At 39.1% G+C, this 24,776-nt stretch overlaps 2 protein-coding genes across 2 annotated transcripts in view; both read right to left on the minus strand.

The window, feature by feature from the left end:
• The window catches only part of mon2 (MON2 homolog, regulator of endosome-to-Golgi trafficking), a 30,030-nt gene extending 13,859 nt beyond the window's left edge, over positions 1–16,171 (minus strand). Inside the window, exons 1-14 of the mRNA XM_083894049.1 lie at positions 15,728–16,171; positions 9,759–9,822; positions 8,579–8,706; positions 5,532–5,663; positions 5,192–5,321; positions 4,801–4,898; positions 4,342–4,467; positions 4,010–4,201; positions 3,505–3,629; positions 2,821–2,960; positions 2,306–2,459; positions 1,401–1,591; positions 1,051–1,132; positions 499–680 (exon numbers count right to left, since the gene is read on the minus strand). Coding sequence (XP_083750175.1) covers positions 499–680; positions 1,051–1,132; positions 1,401–1,591; positions 2,306–2,459; positions 2,821–2,960; positions 3,505–3,629; positions 4,010–4,201; positions 4,342–4,467; positions 4,801–4,898; positions 5,192–5,321; positions 5,532–5,663; positions 8,579–8,706; positions 9,759–9,822; positions 15,728–15,835 — 1,852 coding nt within the window. The 5' untranslated portion in view covers positions 15,836–16,171. The remainder of the gene's footprint in view (positions 1–498; positions 681–1,050; positions 1,133–1,400; positions 1,592–2,305; positions 2,460–2,820; positions 2,961–3,504; positions 3,630–4,009; positions 4,202–4,341; positions 4,468–4,800; positions 4,899–5,191; positions 5,322–5,531; positions 5,664–8,578; positions 8,707–9,758; positions 9,823–15,727) is intronic.
• Positions 16,172–17,945: 1,774 nt separating this feature from the next.
• slc6a13 (solute carrier family 6 member 13) lies at positions 17,946–24,058 on the minus strand (the record flags this gene model as incomplete). Its single annotated transcript, XM_083893190.1, has 14 exons — positions 23,872–24,058; positions 23,136–23,270; positions 22,471–22,611; positions 22,076–22,157; positions 21,793–21,925; positions 21,488–21,622; positions 20,871–20,974; positions 20,636–20,760; positions 19,972–20,084; positions 19,700–19,837; positions 19,351–19,453; positions 18,945–19,045; positions 18,584–18,754; positions 17,946–18,110 (listed from the first exon to the last, which is right to left on the minus strand). Exons 1-14 carry the CDS (start codon positions 23,987–23,989, stop codon positions 17,946–17,948), a joined length of 1,764 nt encoding a protein of 587 aa, XP_083749316.1. The 5' UTR covers positions 23,990–24,058.
• Positions 24,059–24,776: the final 718 nt, after the last annotated feature.

The following is a 24,776-nucleotide window of genomic DNA, read 5'->3' on the forward strand; positions in this document are numbered from 1 at the left end:
CAGTCCCCAGACATACTCTCCTCGGTGTTCATAATTAGAAGCCACAGTGAAAAGTAATGGATTAAATCAAAAACTGTAGGGCAATAGCGAGAGGCAGACTGCCAACAGTTTACACACTCGGCTCAGTTTAACAGACATCTAACCATATGGGAGATTAGAGGTGCTCATTAATTTAACATAAATATACATGACCAGAGGCCATTCTCTGGATTAGAGAGGGATTTTCAGGTGCATGTGCTGGTATTTTAGGGTTTTCATTATTCAAACATTAAAAGATGAGAGGAGTCATGCATATTAATCTCAGTTCTAGGTTTTTCTCATTTCTCCCTCGATATTCCTGGGCTGTTGGTATTTATTACCCAAACTGTCTGACCTGGAAAGACAGCCCTTAATCTACAACCCTGACCTAATCCACTGCCTTTATATCAAAACATCAAGCTACCAATACCAATTATACAGCCCTGCATCTATGCTGTTTGGAGGTGGCACCTACATTACCTTTGCTGGAGAAGTTGGCGCTGTTGCTGCTCAGAACAGTCAGTGCATAGTGTGGCGGCAGAGAAGCTTTGCAGATGGCTGTGATGAAGGCATCCCGGGGCGTCACCAGTCCTAGACGACCACAGAGTGACGCCATGGTCAGCTCTGCCTTCAGGATGTTCTCAGTCGCCGTCTCATCAGTGCTGAGTGAGGACAAAACATGAGGAAAAAGAGAACTATTTATTCTGCAACACATTACAGATATATTGCATCTGCAGTATATTTTTTTTAAAGCACTAATTAAATTATTCACCTTGTATCAACATCTAACTGACAATAACCTAAGTTGTGACAGCTCAACTAATTAAATCAAGGCTGATGTTCCTTCATTGGAGACAAATAAGTGCATGTGGAAGAACATTTGGGCATTTCAAATATGTGTTTTAATGGGTTAATTAAAGTGCTAATTGTATGTACCCAAATCTATTTTTTTCATCTTGAGTCACTAACGTAAACAACTGCTGACTAGCACCACAGAGCGAATGTTGATAAGAAGGCAGGAGTCGTTTTTACCTTGCATCTAGCAGCAGAGAGAGTGCAGCTAGTAGACCACACCAACAGGCACTGACCATCTCCTCCCACACGAGGTGGGCTCCTGGGATAAAGAAACAAATGCATTAATATCCTATTTGAAAAGCTTGAAAGCTATACAAGCACTTTACTGGCCACCAGGGGTCATGAAAACCATCCAGAATCCTAATAGATTTGTTATCATACACAAGAGCAAACAACAGCAGTTTTGTTCTCCTGAATTCTTTGCTTTTAGGATTCGATCATCTCATTTAACAGTATGAGTGTATATTCTTCCACTTTATTTATCTCACTGCCACATGAAAGTTTGCTTATCTAACACTGTGGCTCACCAGGTTGTGGCTGCCACTCCTGGTCCGGGTGAGCCTCCCTGAATTCAGCTGCCAGCTCCTCCTCCATCGACAGCTCTCTTTCTATCATGGAAGTAATGCCTCTGACCAGGTCCAACAGCCCACTAAAGGCCACAGACATGGCATAACCCTCTGGGATGGATGGGGGCTCGACCTTGTCCAGCATCTCTAGACTGGTGGACGAAAAAGAGCAAAGTGTACAAGAATAAACTGAATTTATCCATTGATTAAAGTGAGGAAATGTTAGAAGAAGAACAAAACGTATGTGCATCTATAGATCGACACTGAAGTATCCAGACTTCATACAGATTTTCACCAAAAGTATTAAAACAATTTTCATCAATTCTGTTAAATCTCAAGTGTGCAATTTGTTCCAGAAGTGTAGATCCAAGAAACCATTAACATTATCGAACGAACGGATGAATCGCATAAGTGGGCAGGTCAGTTTGTAGGTACACCACTGAGTCAATTAAAAGATTGGTAGTAGAATAAAAAGTGTTTTAGTAACAAATAAAGGACTCAAGCTTTATCTCTTAACGCCTGACAGCAGCTATTTAAATAAACAGATTACATTCCTGTCAGAGAAGACAATTTAGACAGAACATCTCTTTGTTGGAGAAAATTAAATTTTCAGAATTTTACACCTTGCTTTCCTGTGACAAAGACTTGTCACAACAGCATTTTTAAGGTCTTGATCGCTTACTGTGATCAACTCTTTAAAGAAAAAGTACAGTGTTTCTGTATCACTAACTATAAGGCTATATTTAAACCCATTACCAGCATAGAGGTGGTAATTTGCACAACTTCAATGTTCTTAATTCTACGAAAAGTCAGATTATACATGAGCGAAAATTGAATAAGATCAGTGAATTATTAAAGGTACTTACTAGGTAGCCTTAGCACTGCCTTGTACACTAACAGTCATGAGGGGGATCCAGGTGCCACGGTATTCAAATGCAGCCTGGGTGGTCAGGTTGCCGCCGACTCCTCCTGTCCCTGGGCCGCCCTGTGCTGTGCCCTGCACGCCTGAGCCCGAGGCACCTATACATCGGGTAAGAGAGGAGTAAGGTGGGCAAAAACTTAATGGAATGCGCAAAAAAGACAGAGTGAAACAAAAATACATATTACATATTATTAAGGATGCACATGTGCAGTCAAATATGCAAAAACAGTTCAATGACTACTATAATGTGTACATCTAAGATGCATCTTTTAAACATTGTATACAACAATTCATTATTATAATTATGGTGCATCTAAACTAATTTATTTGTGATCTACAAAACTTTAAGGGCAGCTTTTCAACATGTCTCTCAGTGAAAGACAAAACAATGTATTGATAACACATTTAGTAATGCACTACAGATCAAAATAACATCATCACTTTAAACAGTAAACTGACCAGGAGGTGCACTGACGGCTGGAGTGCTGCCAGCATTGGGGACAATGAAGAGAGACTGGATGAAGGATCCCAGTGCATTGACGATGTCTCTGAAAACCTTCGTGGAGTGCTGCTTCATGTCGTATGACTGGCAGAATGAACTGAAAAGGAAATAAACACAGAATTTTAAAGACAGGTTTGACACAATACAAGATTAGCCATTTGACAGCTGAGGCATTTCACTCTCAGGAAAAAGGATCAGCAGAGCACGTGAGTCACAGAACAAAACATATATACCATTATAACTATGTTGTAGTCAATTAAAAGCACACTATATATGCTTAAAGTTAAGATTGCTATTGTAATTGGGATGACATGTAGTAGAGAGCTGATGCCCCAAGTTTGTTTCCCTGCTTAGCTTGACCTCTGTTGCATTACCTTGAGGTAAATGAACGAGGCAATTACAGAAACATTTAGCCGTCATGTCCAGATAGATTGCACTGTTTGGCTCCTCGGTGAAGAAATACTTTAGAATTATTAACAACAATCACATCCCAAATCACAACAAAACAGCCCCAGTCTTTTTTTCCCACTTGACGCAGCTGCAGAATATGAGGCAATATTTAACGAAAACAGAAGAAAATGTCTAATTATGGACTCATCAAATACAATGGATTGTTTTAGTTAATGAGTTTTATTTCTTACCGCAGTAAATGTGGCTGCACACATAGCCTATGGACTGATTCTACAGCTACTGCTCTCAGCCACTGTGGCTTCTCTCCATCCAGAAACTTCACCAGCAGAGACAAGAAAATCTCACATTCAGTCACCTGCAAAAAACAAACACATATTGGACTGAGATTAAATGTTGGACTGCGATACCTGGATGATTGCCATTGGCAAAAAAAAAAAAAAAAAAAAAGAAATCACTGAATCTGATGAAGCATTTCTGTAACTTCACACACGTCTTGATGAATGTTGGCAATAAGACGACAACCACACCGCTGCAATTCCAAATGACTCAAATGGAGCGAAGCTCATTAAAGCATCTGGAGCAGAACTAAGACAAAAGTACAACAGCACTAATCCAATGCTAATCAGACCAGATTAATTAAGTGTATCAGCCGTGTTTAAGAACATCTTCCACTCTTAATACATCCATCAGGCAACAGCTCTGACAAGTCTGCCGTTAGGTGGATCAGTTCCTCACCAGTAAGCTGTAGAAGTGCTTGATGAGCACTGACACAACACGCAGCAGCCTCATGCAGATAGGGAAATAAGGTTTCTCCACAGGTGCTGGTGACGCAGAGCTGCTGCCCTGCCGAAACTTGATGTTGGGGGAGAAGAGCTTGATGACAAGTGGACACACACGTTCTTTCAGCAGGAAACTGAACTCCTGGTGCTGGAGGAGGAACAGATTGAGGGAGTGGGTGTGAGGAACAAAGACACACAACTGATATGGATATTCAACATTGGGCAACATTTACTCTTTTGCATCTGTGCCATTAGCGAATTGCACAACATGTGGACGACCACACATACCTGTAGGAATACGCCAGGGAAATCATTGAGAACAGATTCCAGCAGCTCCAGGCCAAATGTCCGCGTCATCTCCGTCATACCCACCAGCCAGTAGGGGGCATCTGCATTGACCAGTTGGCACAAGTCCTACAGTAGGGGGTAATACAACAAGCTTTCAATACAATGGAGTCTTATGTTCTGATCTCATCACAGTGGTTGAAACAGTGCAGTCACTGAGCTGTGCCGGGAGGACAAGCATCTTCTCATAGCAGCGCAACATGGGCGATGAATGAATGACAAGGTTCTTTATGACAAATTGACTTCAATAGCTGAAATTAAAGCAATGGCAAACTTGTTTTGATATTATCAGTAACCTGTAGTTGTGGGGATTATTCTAAATTTCACTCTCTCTTCAACAACTATTCAAGGGGTTTATTAGACATCACTGTGTAGAAGGTTGCTGCCCCCTGATGGACATACCTGGAAGAGCATGTATGCATCTTTAGCACTGGGCCTCAGAGTACTAACAGTTCGTCTGTTGGTGTTTCCCTGGACGGGAGGAGGTTGCTCAGCAATGCCTGAAAATGCAACAGTAAAACACATTTATCAGCAGGGGTAAACCATAGATCACACAAGGGACGTTACTTTGATGCAGACAGGGAAATAACTGCCATTTTTCTATGTTCACTTTCTCTGAACCTTCCAAATACATCACAGATGGTCCTTATACTTTATATTCTATAAGAAACTCCAGCAAGAATTTAACTTCCTCTAAATGTGAGCTCACTGACAATCTATGGTATGAATAAGGTCTGGATGCTCTACAGATGAATCTTAATGGTAGAAAAAAATTGCAGCAACACAGTCTGACCTTTGAAACGCTCATCTTCAGCCACCATCCTTTCAAACACCACAGTGACGACCTGTCTGACGGTGGCGGCTGCTGTGTTGTTGGTGATGGTGTCCTTTGTGAAGTGAAGACGGAAACACAGCACGATGGCCTGGTCAGAGATAAAAAAAAAGAAAAAGAAAATTATAAAGTAGGACAGCTTAAAAAATAGCACTGTGTTATGATGCCACACACTCTGTGGTAAGTTATAGTAAAAGAAGAGACAGTAGGGAACAGAAGTGTACAGTGTATTTGTATACATATAAGGCAGTAGGACATATCAAAGCTGCTGGTGTGATTTGGGCATGTGTTGTCCTTGTACCTTGGAAAGCACTTCATCATGCACAACTGTATTGGTGGTAAGCAGGACAAGGACGGTCTGTAGAAGTTTCAGCTCCTCTAAACCATTTTCCATCAGCTGCCACAGCATGTTTATGATGTTCCCCGCTGCTGCCTGTTATGTACAAAGAAACACAGTAAATTAAAGCACACAGTTCCATTCTTAGAGATGAACTTTAGGGGGCATTATTATTATTATCAGTCACTTGTTGGTAACAAACAAAATGCCCTGAGCTCACATTCAGCATACTTGTGGGATCAGCTGATGCCGTCTACTGAGGAAGGAGATAAAAATATAACAAAACACCAAATATTACGTTAATATTATGTCACTTGACGCTGACACTAAGTGACACTGTGCGTAATTTCTTCGGTCAAGCTGTCCAAAATTAAAAGGCTTGGCTCTCACAGTCTGGAATCAGGGAAGAGAATCTTTATTTAATAAAAAAAATGTAATGTACAATGTGTTGAAAACCTTAACTGACATTTCTACAAACTTCTCTAGATGTAATTCAGGACATCTAATTCAGGGCCACTTGTGTTTTCATTGATCTCAGTTCTGTCATTTTACATGCTTTAAAAAAAACAAAAAAACAACAAAACTATCAACAATTCCTCTCTCCATTTTCAAATGGTTCTCTGCAGTAATACTAAGTGGTATGGTCTTGTGACCTTAGTTAAAAAAATGTAGTTCAGTGTTACTCATGAGGTAACTGAGGAGGAGCAGAAAGGACACTTTTAATGGATTATGTGTTATAAAATATGTTCTTGGTAAATATTGGCTGTGACAATTAGAGAATAGTTACTCAAAGAAAAGCAAAAAACAGCCAACCTCTCAAATAACATCAACGTGAAACTACCATAGTCAGTTTATAAAGGTGTAAAATGTAATTTATTGATCATTATAGTAATTAATTATTTCATTGAAAAAAATAGCTGTGAATGAGCTCGATATAGACAAAAGAAAAAATGTGAGATGATTTAATCCTGGTGCAAGCACTTAATCTCTTCTACGAAGGCAGCAGAATTGAAACCTATGTTACCCTAATTAAATAAAGGCCTTACATCAAAAATGTAGACCGTAGGAGATGGTTCAATAAGCTTTTAATAAAGGTCTCAAATGAGTATTAACAAGGCAGTTGGTGCTGCAGCTCTGACAGCTTACATTTTGACTGCAAGTCAAAGTACCAGCTCTGATCCCAGGTCTGTTTCAAACTGGGTTATATGAAGGGCTTGAATATCTTGTTATCTGCTTCTTCAGGACTGTTCAGCTGCCACTGCACAGATTGCATGAAACTACTGGTGGATCATAATAACAGCTTTTCTTGGCCAGTGAATTTGTAGTAGGAGTACAGAAACTCTGTAGCCGACCTCATGAAGCTCTAAATGACTGAAAGAGGGACAAAAAGTGTACAAATAGAAGGAGTAGGTGAGGATGACAAGAAGCAGCCACCAGTGACAATGATAAATTACCATTCTAATATTTACTTTGCCTGATTGGGTATTGATGAGTTGCATTGATTCTTGTATTGAATTACTGTAGTTCTTTGTATGCTGGCTTAGACCAGTCATTGATTCAATGCCTGCAGCTCGTCCAGAATGTTGCTGATCGCCTTCTGACTGGCAATAAGACGAGGGACCACATCACACCTGTAATCCCTCCACTGGCTTCTCGTTCGTTTTAGAATTTTGATGTTGGGTTTTATAGCTTTTAATGGACTAGCACCGTCTTTCTCGCCCAGAAACTCCATTAAAAACTCATGGCAATCAAGCCTTCTCTATCGCTGCCCCCAAGCTATGGAACGGTTTCAAATTAAATGCACCCCCACTATTGAACATGTTAAATCACTTTTAGAGACCCACCTTTTGTCTCCGGTCATCACGTTCAGGATGATAACACAAATCTTACTAGATTTTTTTTTACGACATTACTATTTTACCCTCTTGCTTTTTTTCTTTGTTATTGTGACTGACTGTGCTTTTTTCAGGCACTTTGGTCAACCGTGGTTGTTTTTAAATGTGCCATAGACACAGCGTTGACCTGACTTGACCTAAAAGAATCAGCCTGAGGTGGTAGGCCATCTTGAATTTGCAAGTATGTGTGAACTGAATGTAAAATATTTCAAGAAACACTCAGGTCATCATCAATATGCAAACGTCAGGAATCAGCAGAATTAAAAGCCCTTTAAACATTAACGCTGCCAACCTTTACTATAGTTTAAGTTGAATATAACTGGAATAAAGAAAATGTATCTGCACCATAGCCCTTCTGATTTATGTTGATAAGTAGAAGACCTTGAAATAAGTACAACCTAAGAACTAAATCTGTTATATGAAATTGTAAGAGATCACGTATAGTGCACTGAAGTAAATGCTATAGAGCTGCAAATAAGAATTATTTTAATGATCGATTAATCCGACAGTTGTTTTCTATATTCATCAATTAAGCGATTATCAAGTCATTGATTATTACCAAAATAGTTGACCATTTATTATTCATTCATAATTTATTATTTTTGCTGCCCTAAGATGCTAGACCTATACATAGATATAATATGTTAGGGTATCAGTGGAGATCTAAAAAAAGATGATTCTATTCAGCTCTTAATGAGAGACAAGGACTTTTCAGCCCTGACAGAATTTTACTACTCAATCCACCAGAGAGCCACAAGTGAGAAATTTGTTTTCTTAATGACTACATTGAAAAAACAAGGACAAGGACACAGGTAATGACTTAGTTTCCTTAAAGATTATAATCAACATGTTACACAAATAGTGATATTTACACTCAAGCTCTGCCACATATTTTGTTTTAGGATTAAGAACATCAGCAATCAAATTAAATACTTAAGTCTTTTATATTTCCAATAACACCGTCAATGTTTTTCTTTTCGCACCTTCTTGTACTATGTGGAATAGAGTGAGCTCAATTTCTATTTCTTGCACGCACTTACAACCCCGAACATAGCTCTTGAAGAACTGTATAAATATGCATGTATTTCTAACACCAGATGATCTCCCTGTCCTCACCTCAGATACCACCTCATGGGACATGAGTCTCTGGATGGCAGCCAGACACAGCTGGGTGATCTTAGGCTCTTTGGTGCCACAGCCCATCAGAAAAGGCTGCACAACCTCTGAGCTGTTCTCTTTCAGAGCTGCAGAAAAAAAAAGGGACAAAGATAAGGTTAAATGTCAAATAAACCCCATATGGAAATAAAGTAAATATCATACTTCGGTGTGCAATGGGAATACATCGTCATGTCAGTGAAATAAAATCACAGATAATACAAAATTAAAAAAAATGTGTGCAAAACACAATATGTCATTCTAAGAATTCAAGTAAAAAAAAAAAAAGCTTTTCTGTTTAACCTGTAGCCCTTTTCATGTCTCAAAATCAAACACTCATACTTCAGAGAACATGATGGAAAACAAAAGGTTAAAACGCTCTGAAATAAGGAATTGAGGAAAGAAAAAACCTCTTAAATGATTTTAAGTGGTTATTCATGATGTAGAACCCAGTGGATGGGATCCAACTACCTGTAACACATTCACTGCAATGGATTTGATTAACTAAATTCTTTAGATATGCAGAACTAGTCTGAACAATCTCTGCCTCTGTCTGCTGTAAGAACTAGCAATATCCCTTTCTGGACAGAAAGACAGAATTGAACTCCTCACCAGTGCATTGTTATACAGTTATAGTGGAGCAGATGGAGCTGGACAGTCGTTAATAGAATTCAGAAAATGTTGACAATGCGTCAACTCTGCAAAATGCCACAGAAAGCAGGAGTATAATATCCTATTATTCAAGTGACAAGACCATGAAAGAGTCATGTGAAATTGTAATGTACTGAATTCAGAAAATACTCATGTCCAATCAGATAAATGAAACCAATCAAGGCAATTTTCCCTCAAACAGGGCGCAACCATACATTTAATTATGTGTATGTCCTTTTCCTCGAACAGGAAACATCACATTGTGGTTGACATTTTATGGTCAAATGTGGCTCCAGAAATTAATTGAAAAAAATCTGAATACATGGGCTATTTGAACCCCCAAAAAATATAAAGAGGACATATCAAGAATTCAGTGACATGATAATGAATAAACCATAATGTACAATATATTGAGAGAGAATTCATCTTCTGACAAAGTGGCACACGGATAAGTCAGTTGTGGTTACACGTCACCACCTTCCACACTTACCTGCCAGTATCTCTGTATTCCTGGCTGCAATGGTCTTAACCTTCACGATACCAGACTCTGCAGCCTGAGAAGGGGGAAAGACAGAGGAGACCTTTAGGTTAACCCTGGATGTAACATGTTACAAAAGGTGGTACCCTGTTGTAGTACCACTATACTCTTGGTGGTAGACAATTTAAAGGGACACTGTGTAGTATTTATGGGTTTAGATGATCCAAAATCCACTTTTGTATACATATTATGTGCTCCTGCATTTAGTCGCTGTATAGTAGTTTTTGTTTCATTTTCGTAGTGTTTCAAAAAGTCATGTAATATAACATGGTCACGGGCCGCTGTTGCATTGCAATGACGCCATGTTTCTACGGGAGCCTGTATAGACAAACCCGAGAGAACAAATCGAGCGCCGAGACAAGGCTGAGAGCGGATCTACGCGTTTAGAATGGAGGACCTAGCATATTTTACAGTGGATAAAGGAACACCAGTACCTGACCGTACACCCGCACCACGGAGAAAGACGACGAGGACGACATTTGACCGGCTGAGGATACCGTGAGCGCTCAGGGAAGGGAGGGGGTGAGCAGAGGAGCAGTTTGTTGTTGTAAATTTCAGCCTCTCCTCTAGATGTCACTATAAACTACTTACTTCACCTTTAAGGTAATACATGGCCACAAGGGAAACAGGACAGAAACAGGGATGGTAAATCTGCTAAGAATGGGCTTCAACTTGAGAGGGATGTGCTAGTAAAAAGTGAGAAATGGAAAGGGGGAAGGAGGACTGTCAAGAGAGGAGGGGGGGGACGGGGGCGAGAGGAGGCGATGACATGGAGACAGACTAAATGTGAGTCAGTCTGTGTGAGAGAAACAAAGTATTTTGTCAGTCAAAATACAAGCTGTTCTTATCTTCCTACAACAATCACTGAAAGACTGTCAGGTGTCTTCAACCTCCTCATCTCTTCCCATAGTTCCTCACTATCACGACTCTTCTATTCTGACTTTTTTTTTTTTTTAAACAAAAAAATAAACATACGGTATAGTTAATCTGCCTGCATTTATACATTCATACTTGTTATATCACAGAATGGAAGATATGACTTCCTTGTGAATCTTAATCGATTTATAACTTTATTCTGGGGAAAATCCTGCAAATACAGCATGTCATTACAATATCGGGTACATTTCTGACACCAACCTGCCCAAACAAGCAAACGAACATGGCCTTAATTACCCTGATGCATTTTGGTAATGCAGCCACTGTGTTCTGCATCTGACTGTATTTACTGTATACATTACTGGAATCTCAACTCAAACACAAAGTAACCACTACCAATAATGACAATTTCCAGTCAGCAACAACCACAGCCTTTCAACCACTCACTTCACGACAAGATGAAAATATTCATACCCTAATAGGAAGAAAAACTGCATTTTCCCTTGAGATGAAAGTGGCTGAAATAGTGGCCACCAACCTGATAGCAATTTTTCACTAGGACAGGGCAATATATCTATATTATTATATCTATACCCTGACATGAGACAAGATATTGTCTTGGATATCATTATATCATGATAAGGTATCTGTGATGACTACTCCAGGTTTTAAAGGCTGTTGGATTAATAATTATTATCATATTGTATTAATTTGTTGAATAGTCTTGGATTATATTGATTCAAAAAATGCATGTAATCAAAGACAAAATAATATTTAAAAAGTCACATCTTTCATTTTAACCTTAATTATATTAGCACATATTATATGTGTTATAGCAAAGTATGACCACTTTTATAGACAATTTCATTGTTTCTAGCACATGTACATTTATCATTTAACATTGACAGCCAAAGAATTTAATGGAAATAAAAGACATTTTAAGCATCTAATACAGATCATAAACAGTAGATATTTTAGAGTTGAGAAGCACAAACATCTGAAAAGGAAACTTTTCTTGAGCCAAGGGAAACAACCTGTGTGCAGCTTTATATCCTGACATATATCTGGATATAGCCTTAAAATATCAAGATAACCTGCTGAATCCCAGGTTAACAAGCAAACCGCAACAACCACTGGTCCATGCCTTTGGCTGTCTTACACACAGTGAACAGGCCTAGTACCATACAGCTCCTTTAAAAGATCATCTCGGGAAAAAATGCAAGGCTCTCTCCTCTGCACTGTTCCCAAATCCATACAAAGAGACAGAGTTCATTACAGGGCAATGATGTGGACATAGAGAGCTCTTTAATAACTACAATTACAACCCCACAGTGCCTACTTCTGATACTCTGAGAGGTTATGACAGGAATAATACAGGACAAATGAAAAGCCAAGTGCCTGAACTCCAAAGTCTAGGATTTTATTCTACTATTCTGATTTAGGTTCAATTGACTATCAAAATAAAAGTAATTCATTTAGTAAAAGTACTATGTAAGATTTAATGTCTTTGTTAATGTTACATTACTGGGAAATACATTATCTTATGGCTTTGAACTGCTAGTCATTTAAAGAAAACACTTGCTGTTCTAGGAACAGCCAGTTTTCAGCTGTCACTCTAGTTAAGTGAAACATTCCGCAGCCTAATTCCCAAAGGCAGCGTTGAGAAATATGTGTTCTTGTTATAAATAGTATTTCAAGCCCCCTTAAAATTCTTGTGATAAGAGCCTTCTTTGTATTTGTTAAGAGGCCACAGTGCGTATGTTTACAAAAAAAAAAAATCACTGATGGATAATAAAACTGTACTGAGCATTTAGGAGATCAAGAGCCCCCCAGGATCTTATCAGGAAGTGCTCAACAGATTCACTTCTTCTCCAGACTGGAGATGCTCAAAGCGGAACTGAACCATGTGTGGATGCCAACTCATTTCTTTGCGAATCAACATTAGTGAAGCCCATCACACGTCTACTTCCTCAGAATCTCTGTGAGACTCTCTAAACTCAGCAGTTTTTGGAAATGACTTGGCACACCATGAGAAAAAAACACTCGGAGCTTGCATGCTACACATTGATTGTTGTTTTGTCTCTTAATAGCCCTAAATTACTTTTCTAACAAGTGAGAGGAGTCAAGTAAACTGTGAAAATGTTAGTCATTGTACTTTGATTGATTCTGCAGGTTTTCGTCAGATAGGCAGTCATTATATTTCACTGTACATTACAGCCAACTGACTCATCCACAGAGCAAACAGATGCCTGATATTTTTTTCCCCAACTTGGCAAAAGCAACAGCCACGACACACAGAAATGCCCTGATGGTTTCACTGACTGCTGCTGAATGATAAGGAGATTCTGAATTCTGAATTGTTTTTTTACAATAGGCATAGGGGAGACAATGCTTTTGTTTTAACTGTTTATAGTTTACTACTAAACATAATTTATTTATAACTAATATGTAGTAATACTGAAACTCTGGTTAAGACTGGCCGCAATTCACAAATATTTTCATAATCGATCAAAATTTTGATCTGTGTTAACCAAACCTAGAAATTGTTTTGTCCACAAACCAAAATTATTCACTTTGTTATAAAAGAAACCAGATAATAATTATATTTAAGAAGCAGAAACATCAGAAAGCTTGTTTTAATAAAAAACAAAACACTCAAACCAATTGATCGATTATCAAGATATTTGACGATTAATTTAGCAGATAGCAAATAGCAGCCCTAGTTAAAGGGATACTTCACCGATTTGAATGTGGCTTTGTATTTATTGCTAGAATAGCAGTAGTATTTTTTAGAAAATGTGCTTCCCTCCCTCAGTTTTTCACTGAGTTTAAAAAAATCTGTTTTCCATTTTCAAAATTTGCCCTACTGTGATGCAAAATGCGTCATTTGACTCACAGTAGGGCACATTTGGATAAGGGAAAACAGATTTTTTTTACAAGTCGGGGAAAAACTGAGGGAGGGAAGCACATTTTCTAAAAAAATACTCCTGCTATTCTAGCAATACAAAGCCACATTCAAATCGGTGAAGTATCCCTTTAAGACATACAAAAAGACCCTCTTCCATAAGAATTTATCAGACTGATAAATACATTTAGAAGATCTCAATAAAACAAAAATCACATTTTAGAATTTGATTAAATGCAGTCTACATTAGTGTGCTGCAAAAGTAAGACAAACCATTTAAATTCAAACAATGGCTGCTAGTCCTCGGCTTGTTCATCGTGGCAACATTGCAGCTAAAATAGTGTCAGGACAGCCTATATTGGAAAAGGTTGTTCTAATCACAACGACTTCAACTCATGAGCTCAGGTTGTGGTGACAGACATCAAAGTGGCTCTTTGTGCTGCTGTGATCCCCTTGGGTAAAAGGCTTGTTAAGGCCAGGAAACCTGAGTGATGACAAATCAATATTTGAAGGAGATGCTTCATAAGGGCCTTAGGCAAGGGGCAGCAAGAAGTCTTCTGACATTAGACCAGCTGTAAGCTTTTTGTGGCCCTGTGAATCTGCCACACACCACATTTTGAAATATTGCACAACAAAGTTAGTGAAAGTGATTGATTTCCAGAAAAGTTTCAGAAAGGAACTGGTTATTTTCCTTCGTATTTCAATGCCGTCTTCAACAGACGTGACACCTGAAGTAAAACAAACTCTGCTGGAATAGCCTGATATGCAGCTGATGCATATTTCCACAAGAAGAATAGTAGAACTCTTGATCTTGAGACCTGTGTGATCACTCGCAAGCAAACAGTAAGCTGGTTATACCAGGGAATTACAGGGAATTAAGTTAAAGAGAACCTGACCGAGATAGCGTCATTGTAAGTTATATAACTTTGGTCACTTTGTGTAATTTATTGACAAGAAAATTGAGAAAAGCAGACACACAATTAGGAAATGCAGCACTGTCAAACTAAAACAAACATATTTATCTTAGGGCAGTCAACTGAATGGTCAAAGAAAACATAACACATGGAAATTAACTCCGTTAACCCAGTTTACCCAGTCTGTCTTCTTTATGCGACTCAAACATTGCTCATATTATGTAGTGAAAAGTCCTGACATCCCCCTTATACATAGCCTTCTCTGAACTCACTAAGCAACGATGTCGCCAACACTGCTGCACAGTGAAACCAGTCAGTGACCACAAACAGTAGGTCACTCCAGTAAACTCAAATTAACCAAAACTTGTATGAAACGGCTGTGTCAGCAACAAAAGCATAACTGCAAAATCAAATCGCAACAAGAGATCCTGGACAAGCTATCCTGCAATCGCTTATTTGTATATTCGGTTTTGAGAATTTAAAGCAGTACTGCCACAGTATTAAACTTAAATGGTTTGTTTTTCTCCCAAATAACAAAGTGGACAATTTTAGTGGTCGTTTTGGGGGAGATTTGCACACCTCTTTCAGCAGATACAAGGCAAATAGAAACAATATTAACAAGTTACCTATTGAATGGAAATTTGACTGAGGTCATCTATACAGACACTTAGGCAAAGAAATATTTACAACATTTATAGAGCTGAGTATGAGCCTATTATTCTGTATCAGTGTTAGAAGAAGAAGAAAACAGTGTGAAACTAAACTGGTTTGTTATATCTGCTTTTCAGAAGTATTCAGTGACACAATAACTAGCATTAAATAATGGCTAGTTGTTGACTTGGTTGCACAGTAAGGGACTCTATCAAAGTTGGCATCGAGAAAATTGCTATTTTTGACACGCCATAATAGAATATGCACATTAATTCAGGTTTATTTTACATTATTAAAACCTAAAAGTTGGACTAAGACATTGCATCTGCTCTGACAGCAACAATTAGCGGTACACTGTTTCACGTCGACCAAACTTTTTACTATACACGTTCATTGAGAGGACAACTCAGTGTCCACGTCCCACATCAGAGCAGAGGCCTGGCGACGAGAGCACAAACCAGGTCCAAACGGACCAATAATGCAAAACACCAAGAATTACGACCAGAAACAGACAATTTCAGAGCAGCTGTGTGACACCGGGGTAACGGCTGAGTTAAGCTAACTAGCCGGCTAACCTCTTTGACTGGGGGGAATTTCTTCTTGCACTCCATGGACAGAGACCGCAGGTCCGTCTGCATGTTCTCCAGCAATTTCTTCACCGCCTCGGGGCTGCTGGTCGACATCTTCAACGGCGCCTTCGACGGAAAACCTCAGGAAACTTTAAACGATAAAGAGTGGCTCCCGCCGCCCATTCACAGCGGAGGATATGATCCGTTGCTACTTTATTCGCCTGCCTTGGAAAATAACATAAAAACGCCGCGGTCCATCGACACACAGTCGTATCCAGCCTCTCTGCTTTGGGCGCAGCAGAGCCGCGATGACACCGGCATATGTTCTCCTCCTTCAATGGCCGTCGACATCGGCGTCATGGAACAGCATCGTTTCTCTGAGTTATTCTTCAATAAATGTGCTCACTAATCAAAGATATCTGTCAAAACGAGCAGTCAGCCATCAGCTGCCGTCAGCAGCTCCACTTCCCTTCCCACAATGCTTCGGTGGACAGTGACACGTCACAAGGACTTCCGTAAACAGTTCAAAAATAATGACTACAGCGACCCCTGCTGTCTAAGCCAAAGGTCAACATTAACCACTGGTTCATTTGCACATTCATATCGAATTCTTTCTTTCTTTCTTTCTTTCTTTCTTTCTTTCTTTCTTTCTTTCTTTCTTTCTTTCTTTCTTTCTTTCTTTCTTTCTTTCTTTCTTTCTTTCTTTCTTTCTTTCTTTCTTTCTTTCTTTCTTTCTTTCTTTCTTTCTTTCTTTTTCTTTCTTTCTTTCTTTCTTTCTTTCTTTCTTTCTTTCTTTCTTTCTTTCTTTCTTTCTTTCTTTCTTGCAGCAAACAGTGTATCGAAAAAAAGAATTGTGAAACAGTTTGAAGCAGGTAAATTGGAGTTATTTTGTATTAGTTGGCTACCTTTAATCAAATATCTTGTATTAGCATACCAAATGCTTGATTGTGAAATAAAATTAACTTTAGAATATTTGCCAGAATGCGCAAAACCAATTGATATTAGTCATACAATTTACCGAATCGATAATAGAAACCTTATGTAAAAAAAACCAAAAAAACATTCAAAATAGATTCTGGCAAATCTACAGGAATCTACACGCCTGTAGATTTTCCCATATAGAGAAAAATGTGCTTCATGACTTCAGCAAACAAGAAGACACTAAACAGAAACTGAAATTTAAGTGACAATCCAGAATTATATCTTTGGGATTCAGACAATCATTTTGATTTCTGTCAAATATACTGTGTGAGATAGACTGTAGTTGTTTAGACATTGTTTAGACACACACCATTACAAAACATTCATAGGAAATAAGAGTTACATGAAAAAAAGTAATTGCAGTTAAGAAACTAAGATTGGAGTTAATTTACAGCAAACGAGAAGACAACAGAGATGTTCATTTTGAAATGAATACCTTCAAACGTTTCAGCCTCCCCTGACCATTTGACAAAACAGAAACAAAAGAAATGATGACAACATTCAGGAGCATCTCAAAAAGCATGTAAAAATATCCATATCCAAATATCCATCTGCAGGGCTCAAACAAATACTAATAAAAAAAATGACCACAGAAATGTTATGATATGAAATACCTACATAAAATCAATGATTCAGAACCAGTCGGTCTGAATTAAAATTCTTGTATTCTCAAGAATTGTTTATTAGTGCGCTTGTACTGTTTATTGGGATATTGTAGATTTTGACATGACAATTCATCACTATGCAGTAAAAGAACTGCAAGATAGCTGTACAGAGGTGCATGTAGACAGCTTTTAAAGTTCATTTAAAGTCAAGTAAATGAAATGTCACGTCAGAGTAAGTGAACATTAGAGATGTCCATAACAAAGCTTCCTCAGAAAGCAGACATGATCAAATGTAAATCCTGAGCCACTGTGTAACAACAATGGTCACATCTTTCTAATGTACACGAGACTCTGCCACTGGCAAATTAGATTATAGGCAAAAAAAAAAAATGTTTGTATAGTGTAAATAATTAAGTAAGAATTATCATACCAACACACTAGGCAGCATACAAAGTCAAAGACTCCAGCAGCAGATTAGCCTCTGCGCATGTTTCATCACTTTGTCTGCATTTTCCTAGCACTTGTGCTACACTTTGTCATCCAGAGAGAATAGAAAGAAGTTCAGACAGAGTATCAAAACTGAGAAGTGACCTTTGACCCCAAACCCCTAGAGGCTGTGATTTAAACCCCTTAGGTCTTTAACAATTGGACTCTTTTTCATCAACGGGTAAATAACCATCCTTAGTAGGAGCTGCCTTCTGATGGAGGTTTTCACCATCCGCTGTGAAGTCAGTGAGCAGCTTTTCCTGCTCCTTCTTGGTCTTTGGTAACTCAGAGGATGGCGTGGTCAGGAGAACAAAACGCTGTGAACACAGTGACAGAAACAGACAATACACACTGAAAGAGTGAACAAAGGTTGTCAGCCACAAACCTATCTTCGATTTTGAGATCATACAGCGTGGAGAACATCATAACCAACAGGACTGCATCATGATTGTTGTCAAAAGAATAAAGAAATAACAGCAATATAGACTTGAATTACTTTCTTTAATAATTCATAAATTGTTGTTGTGGCCACTTGAAACCATCATATAAAATATAGAGCAACAACAGCTTTAATTTGGTGTCCTGTTGCTGACCTGTGATTTAAGCACAGGAAATGTGTTTGCCATTGAGCAGGTGGTGTACAAGGGCTTTATCATAGATTTGAAAACTGCCTTCTTTTTTATACTGAGTGTGAAAGAGGAGTGGGTCTGGTTTAGGGTTAAGAAGTGAACTGCACAAGAAAATAAATTGTAAAAATTTTGAATCAGAGCTAAGATTTACCCCTACATACCTCTCTCAGTGTTCCAGGTGTGTAGTATAGTTTCACTGCCACCCCAACAGGGATGCACATCATAGACGACAGGGCCAGGATCCAGCCTATTGCATCACCCCACCATGGGTAGATGTATTCATTATTGTACTTAAGAGGTGAGTACTTGATCAAAGCGAAGAAAAAGGTTCCCTGAAAACACAAATCGACAGTTATCGACGTTAATGTGAAATGCAATAAAAACAACACGATTCATGTAAATAGGTTATCTTTGGAAAATGCATTATTTGTGTTCATTTGAATATTAAAATGTATTTTCAACAATGGCCACTAGAGGCTGCTCTTCTTTTAAGAAACCTGTGGAGGACCATGTCAAACCCACAAAGCAAGTTGCAGGGGTGAAGAAGAGCCAGCAGTACTTGATAATGGGGCTGGGCCGATAGCCAATCATGTCCTCTATGTTGTCATAGAAACGGTCTGCACCTGTAGTCAGGAAGGGATCGAAACACATAAGAAAACTAGGGGAAAGCATCTCATAAATAGTGTTCATTAATGAAACAAATGACTGCTCGTAACCTTAAAAGGTCATCGTGATATCTCATAAGTAATACATTTATTTGCATACGAAGAATTTCGTACAGAGGCAAAAACACCAACAGGGAAACTAAAATGTTTAATGGGCCGATTGAGAGAGCATTGTTTGACAATGAACAGTGGTGCCAAGTAAGCCTGAGGCCTTTGTTACGCCCCCTTCAGGGGTTCCTGAATAGCCTGGATTACACACTCACCATAAATCCAAGCAATGCAAACAGTCTCAAAAACAGCCACAAAGAGGAGGCACATCCCACTCGCTGCATAGTAGTCAAAGAGCTGGAAGATATACATTCCTCCCTGTGGGGACAACATAGAACTTTCAAAAATAAAACCTGCATATAATCAAACAGCAAGAGAAAAACTGAGACACTGCTGACTGTTGTCATTGGTCCATGCTTTCTTCTTCGTTAGATCATTTTGCAAAGTGCAAAACACGATTCACACAACACAGCTCACTTGGCACGAGGAAGTAAAGTTGTGTGCTCAGTAGAAATGTGCAGTTCGAAACACAAAGAAGTTGTTAACTGATTTGCTGACACTAACCTCTGTCAGCATAATGAGTCCCATGAGGAAGGACACCACCGCCACCGCCAGGATGAAGAGCTCCCTACGGTTTTTACGGCGGAAGGTGGAGGGATACATGTCCACCATGGCTGTGACCAGGCTTTCCACACACACAAACTGACCAGGAAATAAACACGTATGAGATATTTTGTTACCTTTTTCAAATAAAGTGACATTTGCACTGTTGCACTGCATTTATCTATGTTGTATCTGAGTGTGTGATTGTGTAGAGTTGCATATAATGGTCTCACTTGACTGTCCAGGCCCAGAAAGACAACCATAATGAAGAAGAAGCAGGCCCACACTGGGGAGAAAGGCATCATGGACACAGCTCGAGGGTAGGCTATGAAGGCTAAACCTGGACCTGGGTTAGACAGAGTTCATTTGGCAGTTCATTTCACTTGTTTCCGGGGGGTAGGGTTTTCAGTTTTAAGTCAGTAGCATCCTTTGTCAAATATCCTTTTTCTGACAGCACAGACATGACAAACATAATAATATGTGGAACAAAAAACACTAGGTAAAAAATGGTGAAATGAAAGTGCTCCAGGTTTCACAAATCAACACTTTAAAGAACCATTGGACCAATATTAGAATAAATAAATAAATATGGTAAGAATAAAACTACAGGGAAACAACAGCTAACTAACTAGATATGTGTGCAATGGCAGCTGGAACAAGTTACTGTGAAGCCAATTATTTATCTTTCTTATATAATAATATAATATTTGCATTGTGTCATAGGCGTTGAAACTTGTTCTTGATCCATTAATTTCTTGGTATAACCCATTACTACATCCATTATTGTTTTTTGACAGGCTTATTTTGAAAAAAGCAAAATCACAATGAATATTTCTACAAAGTAAATAAGAGGAAACAGAAGTAGAGGTACGATAGCTGTCATAAAAAACCACCAACCAGATTCAGCCACTTCTGAGATGGGTACATTTTGCTCATACGACATGAAGCCAAGGATGGAGAAGATGGCGAAGCCTGCGATAAAACTAGTGCCACTGTTTAGGAAACAAAGGCATATACAATCCCTGGAAACAAAACAGAGAGATGGCTATGATGAATGGAAACCTCAAAATGCATATCCACAAATGAATTACACATTACTGTTGTTTTCCCTGCAGTATTTTTTGGTCCACACCTGTAGCAGTTGTTGTTATATTTGTTGTAGCTTCCCAAGGCAGTGAGGCAGCCAAGGCAGATGGCATAGGAGAAGAAGATTTGAGTTCCAGCATCCATCCAAACCTTAGGTGATACAGTTTAGATTTAAAATATTGCAGTAAAACCCATCATGTGCAGTAGCTTAATTGTCAGGGCTTTATGGGTACAACTTAACAACTTAACAGCTTCAGAACTTAACAGGTGGCCTTTATTGGTCTCCAGCTTCTTTGGACTTTTTTGTCTTTGGTCATATTGATCTTTCTGTCGGACATTTTATGAAATTGTATTGTCCCCTTGAGGAAAAATGGTGGTAAGAAATGTATGTATTTACATGAAAGCACTTGAAAACCAATTATCATTTTACTACAGAAGAAACGGCCCACTGGCTTATTTGTCTTTCCAAAGTCAACCACAACCATCTTGAATGGTGCTGAGCCCAGATTGTTCCACTACAATGCCAGCAAACCCGTTTTGGTGTAAGATTTAAACATGGAGGGGCTGTCAAAGCCATCAAAAGACACATTTCCGTTAAACATTTATTATTTTCAATATAAAGGTTGGGCTCCAGTGTGTCAAAAGATATCAATCCTGCAGTACCTGTGGGTCAGCCAGCCGTCCCAGGTCAGGGTAAAGGTAGAAGTGGATTCCACTGGAGGCTCCTGGCAGTGTCACCCCTCTGATCAGCAGCACTATTAACATCATATATGGAAAGGTGGCTGTGAAGTAAACCACCTGCAGGAAAAAAAAAAGTCAATAAACATAAACTATTTATCAACTACAGTCAGATTAAAACATCTTAAAAACACATTTGTTTGATATGATTTTAAATAATGTCATCAATAATATAGCAGGTCTTGAGTGGAGGAAGTGAGAGTCATGATGGGAGGGCAGGTTTTTTTTACCTTGCCAGTGGACTTGACTCCCTTCCAAATGCAGAAATAGCAGATGACCCAGGCAATGGCCAGACAAAGCACCAGGTCCCAGTTCAGAGAACCAATGTGATCAATACCTGAGGAAATTCTCAGAACTCTTCGTCTGGGTCACACACACACACACACACACATACAACAAACAATAAAACAGTCAATCGGTTCATTCGGTGCATTTATGTGAGATGAATATTTGGTGAACTCACTGGCACATTAGGCCATTTGGGGACATGACAAAAGACAAAAAGGCACTTACTCCCAGAACTCAATGACAGGAGAGGTGGCGTTCTCATGGTGATTGATGGAGCTATTCCCCTTCTGAAATACCATACAGGAATCTTGAATGAAGGGAAGACAAAAAAGACATTCAATCCTGTGAAGAAATCCGAGCTTGCGCTGAGGTTTCCAAGTTACACACAGACTGGTGCGACAACGCCAACACTGAGATGGAGGTGAAATGGAGCATTCGCTGACTAAATAAAGTTAATAAATAGAATTCTGAATGGGAAACCAGAAAAACCAACAAGGACATTTGACATTGTGAGTCTAGGAATGAACACCAGCAATGGTCTCTGTTATTAGTTTCCACATGACATATCTGTGTTCACCCCCCATCACATTAAATGCATGGTTTTTACATGTTTATTGTACCAGTGTTCCAGGAGTTGTTGCAAGAGGCCCAGGGCAGGTCCCAAGTGAAGGAGTGAGACAGGAAGAAGATGGCCCACGCTAACACAACGACGTAGTAAATGTTCAGCAGAGCGACGATCACCTGGGTGGCATAACCCACTCCTGCAACAGAAAAACATCAAGATTAGGACGTTTTCTGAGTCATAAAAAAGCAGCCGTTATTGATAACTGTTGCTCCACGCAACAAAGAGCCTCTTTCAACTGGACATTACTAACTTTTTAGAGTGTACAGTTTTATTTGTGTGCCATGCGGTCTGAGAAAGCAGCAATTTACATTGCTAGGCACCCACATGTAAACAACTTCATCTTAGTTTTTCCAAAGCAACAATCAGAAATTGCACTGAGTCAGTGACAAGAGCTCACCAACAGTTACATTCACCACAGAAATAGAAGTATGATTGAACTTTGATTAATCATACATCGGATCTTACAAGTGCTTCTATTGGAGTAATTTTAAGTAACTTTCCATCCATTAGGCATCATCCTTCTTCATCTGCATGCACCCAAACACATACGCCGTGTATTTTTTTTCTGTGCGCAATCTTTACATATTTATCAAAGGAATGGACAGAAAATAAAGGGTTGGTCAGTTTTGATCCTCACCAACCTTAACCTGAGATTTTCACCTTCAAGTAAAGGGCATATCTTCCTCCAGGAGGTGATTCCGCCCTCAGTGGTGTACTGACCCAGAGCCGTCTCCAGGAAGAAAACCGGGATCCCGCAAGCAAACAGGAAGATGAGGTACGGGATAAAGAAGGCACCTAACAGAAACACGGATTAAACAGAACAAATCAAACATATCCAGTATAATCCTCCTATGACCAAAGGAATCAAAGATATTTTACCTTCCATTGAGCGTCAAACATAATCTATGATTTTATTGTATTGTATGTTCATTAATGTTATTTATGTTCCCTTATTTTAGTGAACATGACAGAAATGGAGACATTTATCTGATTGTATGTCTGATAGTGAACAGCAAATTACTCAAAAAGTAAAATAATTATCCTGATTACATTTTCTGGGGATGTAGGTTGTGGCCCAAGGAAGAAATTACTAGATTACTGGTGGTGATCGAGAAATGAACACACATTTTTCAAAGCTGTTTTTCAAAGTAACCCCTATGATAGGGGGTGTGTTGGCACTGTGGGAAACTAAGCCTTGATAAAGGGTTGCTCTTAAAGCAGTAGATCTCCTCGGAACAGATTACACATTAACCCATCGCCATGGGTTTGAACTCAGTAATCCTTTCTACTTGCTGCCACACCCTGATGTTTAACACGCAAGAGTGCACTCTGAAACTTTTGTGTCAAAGCAGGGAAACAAGATAACAGACCAAAAATAAATAAATCCTGCACTCACCTCCTCCGTTCTTGTAACAAAGGTAGGGAAAACGCCAGACATTTCCCAGGCCTATAATTTCTCCAGCCACTGACAGAACAAACTCAACCTTGTTGCCCCACTGACCCCGCTCAGTCATCTTCTCCTCCGTACTGGGTACAACGTCCAGGGGCCTGCTGTGCCCGTTGGAGGCTTCCACCTTCACTGTGTTCTCCCTTTCTTCTGTGTAAAATGTTTAGAGTATAAGAGCAAAAAAACTTCATTTACAGGGTTTGCAATATCAGTTCATTTGAGAGAAAGAGGAAAGACAAACATTCACATCAGGTGAAGGGTAGAATTTATTCATCAACAATCACCCTAACTTTGCCAGAGGACCAGCTCTATGTGGGGTTGTTGCTTCTTGTTGAACAAAGCATTGTTTGTCGAATACTCAAAAAGTCAAGGAAATAGCTGCTGGTTCCGTACTCCAATGGATGCCGGACACCACATTGCCAATAACAACTCTTAATATGAAATTGACCATATCAAAGACTCTGATAACAAGATATTAAAATGACCATATCAAAGACTCTGATAACAGATAACTCCTAATTGCTGCCTTCAGCACCAGGCCTCCCACACCCACTAATCAGCATTATGGAAAGAGCACTTGTTGGTTGAACACAAGCAGTATAACACTAGGTAATTGACACATGCCATGGCTGGTACCTCTGAGCCACCACTGGCACTAAACTAGAGATAGAAACTCATGTCACTGACCACACAACTTTACGAATATAGCGCTATTTAACATGTTTTTGTAAATTGTGAAGTCACCTCCAGACAAATCCTGCATCACAAACAGAGATGCTCACACTCTGAACATGACAGCTTTATGGACTATGGAAGTATATTTAAAGTCCATAAAGTATATTTATTTTAATTGT

This window comes from Microchirus variegatus (assembly GCF_963457635.1).
Source record: "Microchirus variegatus genome assembly, chromosome: 8".
Lineage (NCBI taxonomy): Eukaryota > Metazoa > Chordata > Actinopteri > Pleuronectiformes > Soleidae > Microchirus > Microchirus variegatus.